At 41.3% G+C, this 17,957-nt stretch overlaps 1 protein-coding gene across 2 annotated transcripts; it reads left to right on the top strand.

The window, feature by feature from the left end:
* Window positions 1-391: 391 nt before the first annotated feature.
* Window positions 392-5,862, top strand: LOC134070650 (sesquipedalian-1-like). Of its 2 annotated transcripts, XM_062527051.1 has the most exons (4): window positions 392-853; window positions 1,233-1,330; window positions 3,000-3,303; window positions 3,872-5,862. In XM_062527051.1, the coding sequence occupies exons 2-4, from the start codon at window positions 1,250-1,252 to the stop codon at window positions 4,267-4,269; spliced, it is 783 nt and encodes a 260-aa protein (XP_062383035.1). In that variant the 5' UTR covers window positions 392-853; window positions 1,233-1,249; the 3' UTR covers window positions 4,270-5,862. The 2 variants fall into 2 exon arrangements, with proteins under 2 accessions (XP_062383035.1, XP_062383036.1); XM_062527052.1 differs by lacking the exon at window positions 392-853 and having other exon boundaries at window positions 1,113-1,330.
* The last annotated feature ends 12,095 nt before the right edge of the window (window positions 5,863-17,957 follow it).

Below are 17,957 nucleotides of genomic sequence, written 5' to 3' on the forward strand. Positions count from 1 at the left end.
TGTACATGGTATATGCAGCAGACATAAAGTAGATATTTTAAGTCCAGACTTACAAGTCTTAGTATCGTCTGTCTGTCTCACAAGTGACACATTCACATCACACTATAAATATAGCCTCCGTGTATGTGTATGTGTGTGTGTGTGTGTGTGTGTGTGTGTGTGTGTGTGTGAGAGTGTTATTTTTATTTACTTTCTTGACCGCAGTGGTTTAGCAGCAAATACAGGATATGAAAAGGGGAACTATCAACGCGGGCCCGTTTCTGTCAGAAGCGAGTTTACAGTCGGGACTCGGGATCGGTATGAGTCATTATCCGTAACTGGTGGTGCGCGCTACGTGTTCACGAAACCCTTGCGGTGCGGTCGGTGCTGAGGAGAGATAGCCTAAACAGACAACGATCGATATCTCTGGAGTTTGAGCTACGCTATCTGGAATTTATCGTGCGTAAACACATTCGCTGTGGGTTACACAAAGAGTGCCACTGGCTAAATGGCTATTTGGTTAAAGGAAACCAACTGAAGTTTTCGGTGACCATATGTTTTTAACGCGGGGATGTGCTCACCTTGGCACCAGGAAGTATGCTTTTAACAACACCCCTTTTTACCCAGCCCACGAGTAAAAACTATCCTTCAGACCGTTGACATAGTAGGGCGAGGCGCTGCAGATGTATCTACATAGGTGCTATCAGTTTGTGTTTGGCGGTGTAGGCTACAAGGTTTTAACCACCTCGAGAAGTCCGTCGTGGGAAATGTTTGCAGCGCTTTGAATAATTGTACGGAAGCGGAGTGTTGACCAGCAGTAACCTATGCGTAAAGCAAGGAGTGCAGAGATCGCCGTTTTTGGGGAAGAGAACAGGTATGTCAAGAATGGCTCTCTACTGTCATGCCGTCAGGGCTTCATGCAATTTAGTCGGCTATTGCCTATGTCAGTAGCGTATTTGTTCACATAGGCCTACAACCTCGCCAGCTGTCTTGGTATGGGCGCATATAGGCCAAACCTTTTAGACCTGCAGATACACGCGGTATTAATGATTAATGACCAGTGGGGAAACTAGCTCTGTTTATGAGGCGCAGTTATGAAGTAACACTGCATTTTGCTCAGTCTCAACCTGCAGTTCTACACCTATTTGTTCAGGAAGCCTCTTGTGTTTTTCAGAGTGAAATCAGGAAGAAACATTCAGCTGCTAATTTAATTCAATAGCCTAATCAAAATGTGTCTCCTTCTCAAACTCCAGACAGCAGTCAAAGAGTTATGAAGATTCATGGGAAGATTCTGAGCCATTACCTCTCCTGCAGTTCATCCCCGGACAAAGAAGGATATCTGTACAAAAAGGTACTGTATACTCATTCACACTCTCTCTCTCTCTCTCTCTCTCTCTCTCTCACACACACACACACACACACACACACACCTAACAGTATAGCCTATTGCATATCATTTGCATAGATAGACATGTAAATTTTGAAACAGTGTAGGTGTGGCAACTAATGTCTTTTGGACAGACAGCAGTGCACAGGGCCATCAGCAGTAAGCCTCCCCAGTTAAAATGGGGTTAAAAGGTATACAGTCCCCCGCAACTAGTGGAAGGTTTGAAGTTGAATTTGGGGATCCTCCCATTCAGTGGGCCCTGAAGCAGCATTGTCAGATTATTGGAGTAACGTGTGGCATTCATCCAAGTGGCATTTGGTCTATTTGGCCTAACATAATTTCTTGGACGTGTGCTACACTAGGAATGGACAGTTGGAGGACTGTGAGGAGAATAGCCAAAGCGTTTTGGATTGTCAAGGTTGTTATGGTTAGGTTACAATAGGCTATTTGCCAGACTCTTTTGTCCAGACTGACTTACATCTGTTACACTGATTGTAATTGAGGACTGTGCCTTTAATTAGGGCTCAAGGGCTGTGTTTGGTCATGTATCCCCCATAAGAGGGAGTCTTTCTTGTTGCAAGTGTAACCTGCCTTGTGTTGTCGACTGTGCGGTTCAGCGCTGCACCTGCCCGAGTTCCAACAGCTGAATTTGCAGAACCTTGTTTTGGGCTTGGGGGGGGGGGGGCGAGGGGGGCAGGAGTGCTAAAGTGGGTGCTAGCATCTGTGGCTAACACATCCCTTTAAGGCACCAGCAGGGAGGTTTATGTGCTCACTGCACACTGGGGGAGGGGAGGGGGGCAGCAGTGCTAAAGTGGGTGCTAGCATCTGTGGCTAACACGTCCCTTTAAGGCACCAGCAGGGAGGTTTATGTACTCACTGCACACTGCACAGTCACTCACACAAAGTTAAACATGTCTGTTTGTTCCCCCGTGGCTCAGGGCGAGATGAACACTCACTGCACACTGCACAGTCACTCACACAAAGTTAAGCATCAGTTCAGTTCAGTTCAGTTTACTTTATTAGTACCCAAAGGTAAATTTGTTGTGCAGTAACAGGAGAGGGCGTCACACAAAAACATAGATGACAGGACAAACAAGAGACAGGTTAACACACAGCATGAAACAGACGTGGGTACCTACAATGCTCACTGAGCAGGATCAAAAGCAGATAAGACACTAAATAGGTTAAAAAACCATTTTCAATAAATATAAATAAATAGATAAATATCTATTGCATGTCTGTTTGTTCCCCCGTGGCTCAGGGCGAGGTGAACACTCACTGCACACTGCACAGTCACTCACGAGTTAAACATCAATTAAGAAGGAGACTGGAGCACACTGAATATACTTGCAGTCTTTAATGGTGCAAACAAAAGAACTGACGTTTCGACACAGTAGTATCTTCTTCAGAGTGAACTCTGAAGAAGACACTACTGTGTCGAAACGTCAGTTCTTTTGTTTGCACCATTAAAGACTGCAAGTATATTCAGTGTGCTCCAGTCTCCTTCTTAATTGATTCACCTGTCAGTCCTACTGAGAAGCACCTGAAACAGCAGAAGATTTTGGATTTTTGATGCGCAGAGTTCTTCATTTAAGCAAAGTTACACATGTCTGTTTGCTCCCCCGTGGCTCAGGGCGAGGTGAACACGTCCTATCAGCGGCGCTGGTGCATCCTGAAGGGGAACCTGCTGTTCTACAAGGACCGCGCCAGCGAGCGGGACCTGGTGGGCGTCATCGTGCTGGAGGGCTGCTCCGTGCAGCTGTGCGAGTCCGAGGAGAAGTTCGCCTTCTCGCTGGTGTTCAGCGAGCCGGGCCTGCGCACGTACAAGTTTGCGGCCGAGGACCAGGCCGGCCAGGAGGGCTGGATTAAAGCCTTGCTGTCGGCCAACCATGGCTACCTCGCACTGCTGGTGAAGGACCTGCAGGAGCAGTACCTCGGTAAGCAGAACCAGGACAAAGAGAAGCATACAGAAAGTTTAACGGCTAAGAATACAAAAGACAAATACAAATTCACTCCAGTGCACTAATCCAATCTCATTCAATGACTCTGATTGATCCAGTGCACTAATCCAATCTCATTCATCACTTTGCAAACTGGATTAATTCCCACACAGCTAAGACCCAACCCAAATGATCAATTCCCACACCAAATGTATGCATATTCTTTGACCAATATCAGATATGTCTGCATGGAAAATATATAAGTATTTGTGTTTTTTTTTGGGTCGTATTTTATCAAATCAAAAAGATTAATGATGACCCCCGGCTGTGATGAGAATCATTCACAACATAACAACACTGATATCAGTCACACATCCTGCAGCATTCACACAGGATGTCTCTCTCTCTCGCTCTATATATTGTACATATTTACTATATATGTCTCTCTCTCTTTCTCTCTCTCTCTCTCTCTCTATATATGTGTGTGTGTGTGTGTCTCTCTCCCTCTCTCTCTCTCTCTCCCTCTCTCTCTCCCTCTCTCTCTCCCTCTCCCTCTCCCCACCAGAGGCTGCTCGTGCAGCTGGAGAGACGGCAGCAGACCCGCAGCGCCTGGGGGACTCTGGAGGCCTCATGTCGGGGTCCATCTTCTACACTGCCCCGGGGGCAAGAGACTCTGTGGACCCGGCCGCTCCACAGCAGCAGCAGCAGCTGCTGCTCCTCAACGCACCCACCACCGCCAAGGCGGCCAATAAGAAGTCTCCAAAGCTGTGGCCCAAACGGAACGCGCTGGTCGCCCCAATCAATGGCCCCGTCCCGCCTCAGGGGGTGTGGTCAGAACCCACGGACGACTTTGTGCAAATGCACGAGGAGTACGGGAAGGAAGTGAAAGAACTGATTGCTGATTGGTCGAAGAGGAAACAGGAAGAGGCTTCAGCGCAGGGTGATTTGATTGATCTGAGCTGATACCAAAATGGAGCATTAATACGTCAGAATTATAAAGATATATATATACACCATATATTTTTTGAATATTTAAGAACTTAAAATCAAAATTGTAAATGGAAATCTGTATTACCAAGGAATTCATATTAATTGTAAAGTCTTTCCAGACTTTTTGTTTTTGTTGTTGTTGTTGTTGTTTGTTTTCATTTGCATATATCAACAGATGGCATAGGTACTGTAATGTTCTTAATATGCACTAAATTGCACCTGATGTTGAAGTCCCAACACTGCATGAGTTGGTACTGTGACACAAGGACAGAAGTTGAGTGGCTTGGTGCCCCATAGAGTGGGGACCAAGCACACCGTGGCTCCCTTGCCGTGGTCTGGTAGCAGGTGCCATCGGGAGACAGTCAGAGCCAGCTCTGTTTCAGGCCCGCCCCACATCTGATGGACAGGTCTACTGAATCTGTGCCAGTTTAACTACACGTTTTTCAAAGTGCCAGTTCTTACAGTAAGACGTCTTGAGACATATTGGCAAATTGAGAAGTAATGCAAAGGTACAGTAACTGTGTTCACTGTGTGCTGTGTGTTCACTGATTTGGTTAAATTGGGTTAAATGCAGAGAACTGAATTTCCCTCACGGGATCAAAAAAGTATATTCTTTTCTATTCTATTCTGAGTTTTTCAGGAGACTTGTACGTGACAGTGTGTTCTATGCAAATTATTTTAATGATTATATTACATTATCATAACTACTATAATCATAATTCATGAACTTCACAATAACAGATTGATGAACAGATAGTGAACCATTCATGACTGTTTTCAATAGGCTCTGTGACTATGCAAAATGTACCATAAGCTAAAGAATCGCCAAGACGTACAGTATGTGGTGCCAAGTGGATTTTATAAATGTGTTTTACCTCCTCCGCAGTCCCACTCCCACTGTCGTTGCCAATGCATAGGGGTTGCAGTGCATCACCCAGCTGGCTGCTATACATTTAGGGTGCTTAGCGAGGTTACACATTTCACTGTCCAACACGTTGGTGCTTGATAAATTCAAAATTGCTATGTAAATGTAATGATGTCCCCTTACTGTAGGTTCTATCTGACATTTCTGTCAAAATTGAGTTAATTGACATATTCTTATTCTGTGACAACTTCATGAATACGGGAGAGGTGTTTCTTGAAATTGTACTTTTAAGCATTTTGGAGGTTATACCTAAAGAGGCTTACTCGACATCAATGTAAATCTTTGGAACTTTAGAACTTTGAAGCTCAATATTTCAGAACTATTCAGAATGCAGATAGAACCTTATAATTCTAAGGGGACGTTGTTGTTAAAATATTGTGCCATTTTTTGATTGGATGACATGTTGTTATCATGAAAATCAGTTCATTTGTGACAAGTTAATTTGTTTATTAGTCAATTATTTTATATTATTTAATTTTGATAGCTAAATTATGTGTTGATACAGACTATTATTTTATTTGATGCGTATTTATGATCCTGAAATTATGTTTGCCGTATATGAGTTATGTTAACTGTCACATATGTTTGAATCCAAATTTGCCAACCAAGCCATTAAAGGAGTAGTTTCACAATCACAGTAAGCGCTTGACATTTTCTGCATTCCTTAAAATATGTTATTATGGGACCTCCTCAACCTGTCTGTTGAGCAAGACAGTCACAGAGGTCTGCTACTTAACGTGCTACTTGTGCTGTGGTGTATATCAAATCTATCATGACCAGATTTGCCCCATCCAGCAGGTCTCAGGTCATCCCTTTGCCTCTGATGAAAAATGTAGACAAATTGGCAAAGTTTTGTAAAAGCACTCAGTATTACAATGTAACAGCTATGGTACCCACAAATACATAATGCAAGTATAATGGTAGTACCTGATAGTACATGTTGTTACACAGGTTGTACCACTGTACCTAATTAGGTAGGTACACTGTAACAGTGACACATTAAAATAAAGTGTTACCTAAAATAATTATAAAAATTCACTTAAAGCAGGTACAAATTGACATAGGAAGGATGAGTGCACAAGTTCTGCAGTCATCAGGTATTGTAAGTACTGAAGTATGTGAATTGGAACACAGCCTGTGTTGCAACTTGTCTCTGTCTAGTCACTCGTTACCCAATCCTGTTGTTACCCAATTAACCTGTACTTTGTTGTCTGTGGTCACTTCCTCATTGTGTCAGTCTATGTAAAGCCACAAGCCTATTGCTGAATTATACTGCCTTTCTGGATTGTGTCTGTTTTGACCTGGACTGTTTAGGTATCTTTTTGGATTTTGCTGTTGGTTTGTGTGCCCTTTGTTCCTGGATTGAACTTGACTCTGATACTCTGGATTTTGACTTGGATGGATATTTTTTTAAAAAACAAAAAGCCCTTCTTTTGTGCTGTTTTGTTGCCATTTTTATGGTGCAAGAGATTTCTGTAGAGTTTCTAGTCTCCTATAGATGATGATGATGATGATGATGATGATGATGATGATGATGACGATGAGCCCTTAATGTCTCCTCTTTGGAGAAATTTGCCTTGGGCAATCAAGAGAGTGAGATAACACAGATTAGACAAGCAAACATACATTAACACACTAACACCAACAACACAGAGACATATCAATATACATAAAAGCTAACTTCACATCCACCCCGCCCCACCACACACATACACCCATACACATACACATACAGCCACCCACATGTATGTTATTGCTACAACATTTTTGAAATGATGGTCTTTTTGTTGTTTAACATTATTCATAATAACTTCTGTAAACAAATATAAATTACACAAACAAAAAAATCCAAAGATATTCATGGGGAAAAGCAACAGCACCGGCCGTCTAAAACAACAAAGTGATTCCATAGATGGATGGGGTGGATGTTTTACTGCAACATGATGAACAAGAAGCAATAGAAACCACCAGATGGCGCCACTGAGCAGTGTGGTGGGTGAGTTCCACAGTTCCACATTGTGGAGTGACAATGGGATGCAAATCTCACTGAGACACTGAAACACTGATCTACTCACAACCTAACATTAAACATTAAACAATAGCAAATATATAATAAAAACAATGCCATTATTAATTCTGCACATATTTAAACAGTATTTCTCCATGGCCTAAAATGGCCTGTCTCCAGATGATGAAGAATACCCCATACTGATGAGCAACTGAAGTCCTGTATTGGGCATGGGTCTCCTTAGTTCCTAAACATTTACGGAATTCTGTTACATGAAGAGGTGAAGCAGCTGTGGTATACAAACCCGTCCCAACATTCAGTGTTTTGAAACACATTGTTGGCATCACTTTCAAAATGAACATATTCTCCATGAAATAGTCCAAATTTGGACATTTGATATGTTGTCTGTGTCCTTTCCCCTTCCTTTCCTTCCTGAACTCTGAATAATAAAAACTGCTCTTCTCATTGTAGAAGACAAAAATATTATTTTTTTTAAAAAAACAGACAACATCCTTCTAAAAGAATATGTCTTGATGAGAGTTCATAATACATCTGTATGGAAATACAAGGAAGGGAAAAAATCTTTATGAAAATGATGTCCATATTCATTCTCACTGGTGGCTTCCCCTTGGGGTTGAATCGCTTGTTGTAGTCCAGAATAATTTGCATGAAATGCATCAGACATGCACAGTCCAATTTTTCCACTTCACTTACCAGCATCCTTATTCAACAACCGAGTTTGGTTCAGTGTTTAGATGTACACTGAATTACCTAAGACCCATTATTACCTCTGCCAAGGAGGTAATGTTTTCATCAAGAGGGACTGACCCACCCAAAGAGAAAGTATAGTATAAGTATAAGTATAAGTACTGTAGGCCTATGTATACTTTTTTGATCCCGTGAGGGAAATTCGGTCTCTGCATGTCTCCCAATTCGTGAACACAGGCAGCACACAGTAAATACACAGTGAGGTGAAGCACTCCAGATAGTTTGATTATTATGGCCGATATTTTTTAATAATATCTGCAACATCATTATATGGTTGTGGCACTAGGGTCTCCCAAAACCATAGTCTGAACTATGGAAGTAAATAAGTTGGTAACCTCTGGGAATCAAACTGAAAGGCCTATTGTTGTGTAAAGCTGAGGTTTATAAAGTGGTTCAGCAACAACTAAGGTATTTTTTTATGAAATGTAAACCTAGATTGTTTTATGGTTTTATCCTTAACGTTGTGCTTAACACTTTGGTGTATATAGATCCAAACAAGGCGGAATACAAATCACATGCAGACTCAGCTCGAGTTGTGTTGTCCAAACATGCAGTCAGTCACTTTATGATCTATATTCAACATAAATGCTGTAGGATTCTTTAGTGGTTTGCGTTGTGTTTCAGTTTCAATGTTCTAATGTCTGAATTGAAGTTGGTCAATAAAGCTTGACGGCTGGATCAGGATCGGCGATTGAATGATGATTTATTGTAATTGGTACAATAAGTGAATAACAGAACACAGGCTAAGTCTCGAACAGTAAAACCGAACTGAGTCTAACTCCTTGTAGTTGCTATCAAAACGTGGCGCACAGTATCTCCGCGTAAGATGCTGCAGGCTTGGCTTCTCGATCCGTCTCCTAGTCACATCCTTAGCACAAGTTTAGTTATACACTCTAACAGGAATAATATCCACGTATAGGTGGCAAACAAGTGGAAAAACACAGCTCTGACCCAGATACAATGGCTCCGGCCCTCGGCCCATGTTATCACACATATCTGGATGTTCTGAGCTACAAGGCCTTCTCTGACGTAAACATGGCCAACTGTGCATCTAATATCAGAGCTTAAAGAATCCCATTCTATGGTGAACACATCAGACTACAGTAAAAGTACCCCAGAATCCAACAATGCATAACTTGTTTACTCCTTGCTTGATTATAATATATAGTGTGACAAATGGTCAGCATCATAAAAAAATACATTCCATTGTAATTGAGTGTACAGGTGCCAAAGATACTGTCCATCAAATTACTCCTCCCCCATCTTGGCTCTCAGAGCAACATGTTGATTGGCTGAAATGATGGTTCCAATGTTTCTCATACACAGCATCAGGACAGTTGACTTACAGTACATTTTTTATTATTATTAATCCAATGAGAGGAGCAAGTTGCTGAATTTGACCAAAATCATCGCCAACACTTTCAAGTTAATCATGTTACATTATGGGTCTACACACATGTATTTATTATACCATTACACATCTGTAACATGTATTATACCATTACACATCTATAACATATATATTATACCATATCATCAATCTATAAAACATGCAGTTCACATCTATCAAATAATTCTTACACCATTACACATCTATAATATATATATTATAACATTACACATCTATAAAATATATATTATATCATTACACATCTATAAAAACATCTAGTACACCATTACACATCTATAAAATATCTAGCAAAATATTCATAATATGGCGTTTTTTCATAATAAACTACGCTAATCCCTTAACTAAAATGAGTTGATACCTCTCGTATTTCAGTGTGTGCACTCGATGGCTCTGGCACGCGGCACTACTTTGAAAGCACTCAGCTATCCCAGCCCAGTTCATTCATTAGAAGTTAGCAGCGACCACTCGGCGCAGTAATATCATCACCCTTGGATCAGTTTCACTTTGGAGTGAGGATATTACTGCTCTGAGCTGAAGTTCTATTCCGCCACATATTATAGTTATCCTTCTTATCTGCTCAGAAAAGCACCACGTTTCATTTTGTCTCACCATACTAGGTCGTTTAACTACTTGTGTAACTGTATTTTAATAGGGATAATGTGAACTTCATCTCTGTTTGGATCTTAATGAATGAACTGTGTCATTGTTAATACAGCGTAGCCTACCGTAAATTTTAAAGTAGCTGCGACCTTACATGGCGTTCGAGAGTGTTGAGTCGACAGTCAACTTCAGAGGCAGATTTCTCCGTTTCTCTCTTGGCATGACAGTATGAATTCAACTCCTTTGAATGTTTATATTTCAGTAATATGACGTTGAATTCATTAGATATAGGTATCATTTTGAAGGTTAATTATGCCCTTTCATGAAAACTTAATAACTATTTTGAAAATTTGAACAATGTGACTGATTTCGCTGTGGAGGGTCACATTTGTGATGTTACAGATCAACACATCCAACACAGTCACACCTTCGCAGGTCCTTTAACTTCCCTAGGTTCCCAAGGTAGAGCAGAGGTAAAATGGTGCTTCCTAGTGTGGAAGATATCAACGTCGGGATATGAATATGGCATAAGATTTGCTGTTGGCTCAGTGGAAACACATCTGGAAGTCCAAAGATGATCATTGGAGGGAGGTAGGACACTAAAGTCATGACCAGGCTGTTGGTGATGGTCTGCAGAGCTCTTTCCTTCTGTGGGTGGACGTCGCTCCTTCTAGAAGGATCCGGCTTTCTCAGAGCGTGGAGGATGGAGAGATCACAGAAGACGATGATTGGCACGGACAGGATAAATGGTGTCACGGTGAAGGCTGTGGTGAACAGCTGTCTATCAAGGACAAACGATGTCCCGTAGGAGAGGGTCAAAACCCAGACTAATACGCAGAGCCCCAGTCTGTGTCTTGAATGCTTCAATTTCATGTACAAAACTGGGAAAACCACAGCCATGTAACAGTCCACACAAATACAGGCCAGAAACAGTGGTCGTCCACTCAAGCTGAGAGAGTAGAGCCAGGCACTAGTCACCCGATAAATGTCATCTTTCCAAAAAAAGAAGTTGACAATGGATGGTGGTAAAGAGACATTAAAAATCAGGTCCATGATAGTGAGATTGAGCATGTAAATATCATTGGACGAGCCATTACGTTGCCTCAGAATCAGCACCCACAGAAGCCAAATACTGGCTAGCGCGCCAACAGTCGAGCAGGGCACGCCGAAGACGCCCCAAACCAAAGGACCCGTAGACAATTTGACGCAGTAAAGGTCAAAGGCTTCTGTGTGGTTTGAAATGCCGGTGAAATTCAAAGGAAAATGTTGTAACTTCATTGTGAAATGCGGAGACATCTGTATTCAATGAAATAAGGATATCAGAAAGACAAACATTAACGATAAAAAAATATGTTTTCTTAACTTTCGGTAGGTACTGTAGGTGCATTTTACAAAACTCATCAACCACTTTTGCAAAACTCTAAACACATTATACATTGTAATGCCCTTCTTAGTTGTATTGATAACCAAACAAGGCAGAAGGTGAACACAATTAAAGCGGTTGTCCCCAATTGAATACTACCACTCAAAATTGATAACACTTGTGTCTAATGATGTGACAAATATAAGTCCGTTCAGAGTTGAAACAGGGTCGTTGAAGTTTCAAATCAACAATGGACAGAAACCAGAAGCATGGGACAAGTGTGTGTGTGTTAGAGTTGGGGTACAAGTGTGTGTGTTAGAGGTGGGGTACAAGTGTGTGTGTTAGAGGTGGGGGACAAGTGTGTGTGTTAGAGGTGGGGGACAAGTGTGTGTGTTAGAGGTGGGGGACAAGTGTGTGTGTTAGAGGTGGGGGACAAGGATGAGGAGGGGGCAGGTAGGAGGGAGAGGATGAGGAGGAAGACAAAGAGAGCCAAGAGTTGCAATACTGTAAATGATGAACAATCGTCATTGACCATGTTTTGGTTCATGGAATGTCAATGAGAGAAGCAGGACTTTGCGGCTAACCCAACATCAGCAGTTTTTCTGTGGCTTCAATAATCCAAAGATTCAGACTACAGAAAAGGTACCTATAGTGTAAATGTTCATTAACATACTGTACAGTAATCACTGAAAGTCCACTGTTACTGCAGATGTTTCAGAACACTGGGACAAAGCTTATCACTGTCCTGTTTGTTTTTCTGTGATTGTATATTCGCTTCTGTAAAACTGCAAGATTGCCAGGCGGAGGTGGAAGGACCCCTATGTTTATTAAGCAGCTGGAGGGCATCATAGTTGATATAGTAGTCCAAAACAACACCATTAGACTCACGACACGACAATGAGTGATTGAAGACGATGTACATTTTGAAGGAATCAACACATTCAGCCTTCCCACCATTGATTGTGTCTTCAAACGCAACAGGGTTTGAGCGCAACTCTGAGAGAGTGAAAGAGCTGAGATATATCAGTATGTCCAAGTGTAAATTCAGGCACAGTACAATATTACAGTATTGCATACTTACTATCAGAGTCTGTGGCTTCACAGTACAAATCATATTCTGTACAGTTATAGGCCTGATTTTCTGTTCACTTACAAAACTGATGAAGGCGTAAGCCGAAACGTTGGTCAATAAAATTCTTTAAGTTCCGAGTGTGCCACGACACTTTTGTTTAAATTTAACCTTTCATTTACCGCCGTGAGCACCTCACAAGGTGTACGTTTACTCATTCAAACAAATACACTTACAAAACTATCAATTTATTCATTGTGATGATCTTTTTTTCTAAAATTAGAATACAAACATTCCTCCAGGAGCTATACACCCTGCCCTGAACACTGTGTCTTGCACTGTTTGGTATATTGTTTATCACTGCTGCAGAATTTTCATTTTTTTGACTGATGTGTGAAGTTAAAAATGTTTTGAGGTGATTGTTCAGTTTTGCAACAAGATTCAAGGGTTTTGAGAATGTCGCTTGAAAAAATGAGTTTTCTGTTTACAGTTTTGAGAAAAAGGTAGAGAGTTTCAAAAAAGGTGTTTCAGCAATTGTGAAAAACTGTAATCGACAATTAAAAGAAATTGCAGAACACGAGTCTAGTGAAACAAACATAAATGTGTGTAGATGATAGAGAACTTGCATTTTTCGATCAGACATTCGTCAAGATTAGTGAAGATGAAGATGTTAAGTGAAGATGTTAGATATCAGTTTATTGGTGCAGATATAATCTTTCACTCACCTTTCTAGATGACATCTGATGTGCTCTGACTGTGTCAGCTGGAGGGTACTCTGGCAGGCAGTAAACATGCAGGCTTTACATGTCAGCATTCTTTCTTTGATTTGCATCTGACAGCTCATTTCCATGATTCATCGATGCTCACGTCAACAGAGATGCTGGCCAGTCCCTTATAGTGTATTGATTATGGCTGCCAACCAGGGGTTTGTTCCAAAACATACTGTAGTTTCTAACTATGATGGCAACTTTAGCAAAACCCAAATGTCACAACCATATAGTCCCAACCAGAGATGGAAGAAACTACGTTGGAAACCTCTGTAGTACGATGCATCATTAAGCGACACAGGTGTTGCCTAAAACCATGAGCATCTTCCTTCATGAGTAAAACGTCAATATCTTTAGTATTGATTTTCAAATGAACAAAAATGCTTTCACGTTGTGGATTGATTTCAAATGTTGCTACCCAGAACACAATCTTATTTATATTTACCTCACATACAGAAACCTGCATAACAGATGAAGCCACACACCTGATATCACACAATACATTCCATTCCAACAGCACAAGTTACTCTAAATATATATATATATATATATATATAAAATATATATATATATATATATATATATATATATATATATATATATATATATATATATATACATTGAGTGTACAGGTGCCAAAGATAATGTCCATCAAATTACTCCTCCCGCATCTTAGCTCTCAAAGCAATGTGTTGATTGGCTGAAATTATGGTTCCAATGTTTCTCATACACAGCACCAGGACTCTTCACTATAGTAGGTTATACCATTATCTATTAAGCATGCGTTAAACCATACCACATCTATAAAACATGCACTATACCATTACACTTCTATAAAACATGTATTATACCGTTACACATCTTTAAAACATGCAGTATACCATATGTGGGGCAGATGTGGCCTACTGGTCAGGGCTTCAAGCTTGTAACTGAAGGGTTGCCAGTTCCATCTGCCCGACCAGTAGGAAAAATGTGGGCGGGAGGAGTGGTTGAGCACTGCTCTCCCACATCCATGGCTGAAGTGCCCTTGAAGGCCTCACTTCTTCCCAAGCACGGCTGTTGAGCAGGCAGCTCACTGCTCCGGGTTAGTGTGTGCTCACTGCTTCACCTCACTGTGTGTTCACTGTGTGCTGTGTGTGTTCACTAATTCATGCATTGGGATACATGCAGAGACAGAATTTCACTCACGGGATCGAAAGGGCATATATACATATCCTTGTTACACATCTTTAAAATATATATATACCATTACATATCTATAAAATATCCAGTTTAACATTACACAACTACAAAACATATACTATTACACATCTATAAAACATTTAATATACCATTACCAGCTATAAAACATGTTTCATAACATTACACACCTACAAAACATGTAGTATATTACACATCTATAAAACATCCAGCATACCATTACATTATAAAACAAGAAACACCAAAGTCTAGGCTATCTGAGGCCCCATTGTTGATATTGTGAAAAAAAAGAGTTTGATTGACCTTAACAACTCCTTCACATAACTCCCCACAAATGCACCCACAAATGCCTCATTCACTTTCAATGGGCTAAAGTCATACATTGCCAAACTCATTAATTTTCCGTCAAGCGTTGCCTAACTGCATTGTTGTTGTGCTGCTTTGCCAGCATTACTTGTGTCACAAATGTTCAACTTTTCAAGCAGCAAACACAGGCACCAGCCAATGAAATTGCAGTCATGCAAATTAGTAAAGACAGCTCTCAACTTCAACAAAGTCAAAACAACCATGAGTTCTGTAGATGGTTATATGTCTAAATGAATGTAATTTGTTTAGCTTTTTATGCTTAACATTTCTTAAAAGTTAGAAAGAAATACAATATATATAGCCTGATGAGCCAGACACCCACATCAAGATGAAGGGTCTGAGAACTCACCATAGCAGGGCTCAATCGGAGGGGTGGGATTAACAGTTGTCTTTCAAATTCACTCTCCAACGCAAAACAAATCATCTTTTTGTTTTCAAGTAGCAGGATGCTTAACGGTCGCAACTTCTTGTCGCAGGTCAGTCATCATTATGTTAAGCCCGCCTATCGACTCTATGCATAATGTGATTGGCCTCGTTGAAACTGGCCAGCTCCAAAGTCAACGGAGAGTTGCTGGGGGCGTCTAGATTTCTAGGCTACAATGTATTTGTACAATCACAAAAAACATCATTGTAACCCAGGAACAAGCCAAAGGAGATTTATTGAGCCAACTCAATACCATCTAGTATTAGCAACGTACATGTACACTGCACTAGGACATTAAATTATGCATTGAAGTTCATAACACTCAAGTTGGGTGTTTCAAAATTGTGATGTTACAGATGCCCAACACGGTCACACCTTCGCAGGTCCTTTAACTTCCCTAGGTTCCCAAGGTAGAGCAGAGGTAAAATGGTGCTTCCTAGTGTGGAAGATATCAACGTCGGGATATGAATATGGCATAAGATTTGCTGTTGGCTCAGTGGAAACACATCTGGAAGTCCAAAGATGATCATTGGAGGGAGGTAGGATACTAAAGTCATGACCAGGCTGTTGGTGATGGTCTGCAGTGCTCTTTCCTTCTGTGGGTGGACGTCGCTCCTTCTAGAAGGATCCGGCTTTCTCAGAGCGTGGAGGATGGAGAGATCACAGAAGACGATGATTGGCACGGACAGGATATATGGCGTCACGGTGAAGGCTGTGGTGAACAGCTGTCTATCAAGGACAAACGATGTCCCGTAGGAGAGGGTCAAAACCCAGACTAATACGCAGAGCCCCAGTCTGTGTCTTGAATGCTTCAATTTCATGTACAAAACTGGGAAAACCACAGCCATGTAACAGTCCACACAAATGCAGGCCAGAAACATTGGTCGTCCACTCATGTTGAGGCAGTAGAGCGAGTCACCAACCATCATATAAATGTCATCTTTCCAATATAAGTAGTTGACAATGGATGGTGGTATAGAGACATTAAAAACCAGGTCCATGATAGTGAGATTGAGCATGTAAATATCACTGGACGAGCCATTACGTTGCCTCAGAATCAGCACCCACAGAAGCCAAATACTGGCTAGCGCGCCAACAGTCGAGCAGGGCATGCTGAAGATGCCCCAAACCAAAGGACCCGTAGACAATTTGACGCAGTAAAGGTCAAAGGCTTCTGTGTGGTTTGAGATGACGGTGAAATTCAAAGGAAAATGTTGTAGCTTCATTGTGAAATGCGGAGAAATCTGTTTTCTAGGAAATAAGAATGTGAGAATAACAATCATTTAGGGACAAAAATGATGTTTCCTCAATGAAATCAAAGGGGATATTCTTAAAAAAAAGTAAAAAAAAAACCAATGCAGAACACGTTAGTTAAACAAACATGAATGTCTGTAGATAGACAACTTTGATTTACGATCAGACATTTGTCAAGATTAGTGAAGATGAAGATGTAAAGTGAAGATATTAGATATCAGTTTTTAGTAGGTGTGCTATCAACATTAAATCACACGTTGGTGCAGATATAATCATTCACTCACCTGACATCTGATGTCCTATGACTGTGTCAGCTGGAGGGTACTCTGGCAGGCAGTAAACATGTTGGCTTTGTCATGTCAGCGTTCTTTCTTTGATTTGCATGTGACAGCTCATTTCCATGATTCATCGATGCTCACGTCAACAGGGACGTGGGTCAGTCCCTTATAGTGTATTGATTTAGGTACTGTGTCCACCAAACGCGTTTTTTACAGCCAGAGCGCCCTCAACCTCCTCCTCTCGGCGCTTCGATAAGTGTTTATTGTTGCTAAGTTACCAAAACCAGAGACGGTTTATAACGAGAAGTGCCATTGACGAGCCCGGCGCTGTTCTAAAAGTTGAACAGATTTCAGCTTTGAGCGCTCTGAGCGCTGCGACAAAAAACGGTCGGCGCCGGCGTTTTTTTCCGCCGAGGGCGCTCAGAGCAAACTGAGAGTTGAACTTGGTTCAACTTTCAAGTGCAACGCTCGGCTCGTCATAATCAGTTTTAGAATGTTTAGGCATTTTAACCAATCAGATTCGTCTGAGGACGTAGCAACAAAGATTGAACTTAGGAACGAGATAGAATGTTTAGATTTATTATTATGGTCAGAGCGTTGCGTTACGCTTTCCGCTGCCGCTTGCCGCTGGCTAATGTGGTCCCCGCCTTAACATTCCCAGTGTCAGATGTTTTTGTACGATGGCCGATGAAAAGAGGTAATAACTGCGGTCAATATCAGCGAGTTTTGCACTTCTCTTACACATAATTAAAAATATAAATTCCGCCAGTAGTCCATTTACATTTTGCCATGGAACTTAAAGATACTCTTAGCGATGTTGGGTAACATTTTGTTCTGTTGACACTCGAAACGAGCATCTCGTCGGTGAATGGCTGGAACAGTTTTCTGTTGTTGTTGTTATTATGTTTCATGGTCCAGGCTGGACCAGGCTGTTTTTGTCGCCATTTTTGGAGCCTGGGCCACAGGGACTATCAACATTACACGTTGAACAATAGAAGTGTGTGTGTGTGTGTGGGGGGGGTGCTTTGTTTTTTTATTTACATGGGAGCAAGAGTTATAGTCCTTACAATCTCACATTTGGTGCGAGGGGGGTAGACGAATCCAAAACCTATTGTGATCAAGAAAGCAGCAACACCTGCAAATGTCAAAGAATGCCGTTGGAGCAAGGTACTGTACATCCACATGTTGTTTCCTGACCGTTGACGCTGTTTATGGTGTTTACAGTGTA

Source organism: Sardina pilchardus, chromosome 22 (genome assembly GCF_963854185.1).
Source record: "Sardina pilchardus chromosome 22, fSarPil1.1, whole genome shotgun sequence".
Taxonomy (NCBI): Eukaryota; Metazoa; Chordata; class Actinopteri; order Clupeiformes; family Clupeidae; genus Sardina; species Sardina pilchardus.

Coding starts and splice junctions, on each gene's coding strand:
- LOC134070650 (XM_062527051.1), top strand. CDS start 1,250: ATGAAGATTCATGGGAAGATTCTGAGCCATTACCTCTCCTGCAGTTCA. Junction 1,331..2,999: donor AAGGATATCTGTACAAAAAG/GTACTGTATACT, acceptor CCCGTGGCTCAG/GGCGAGGTGAACACGTCCTA. Junction 3,304..3,871: donor CCTGCAGGAGCAGTACCTCG/GTAAGCAGAACC, acceptor TCTCCCCACCAG/AGGCTGCTCGTGCAGCTGGA.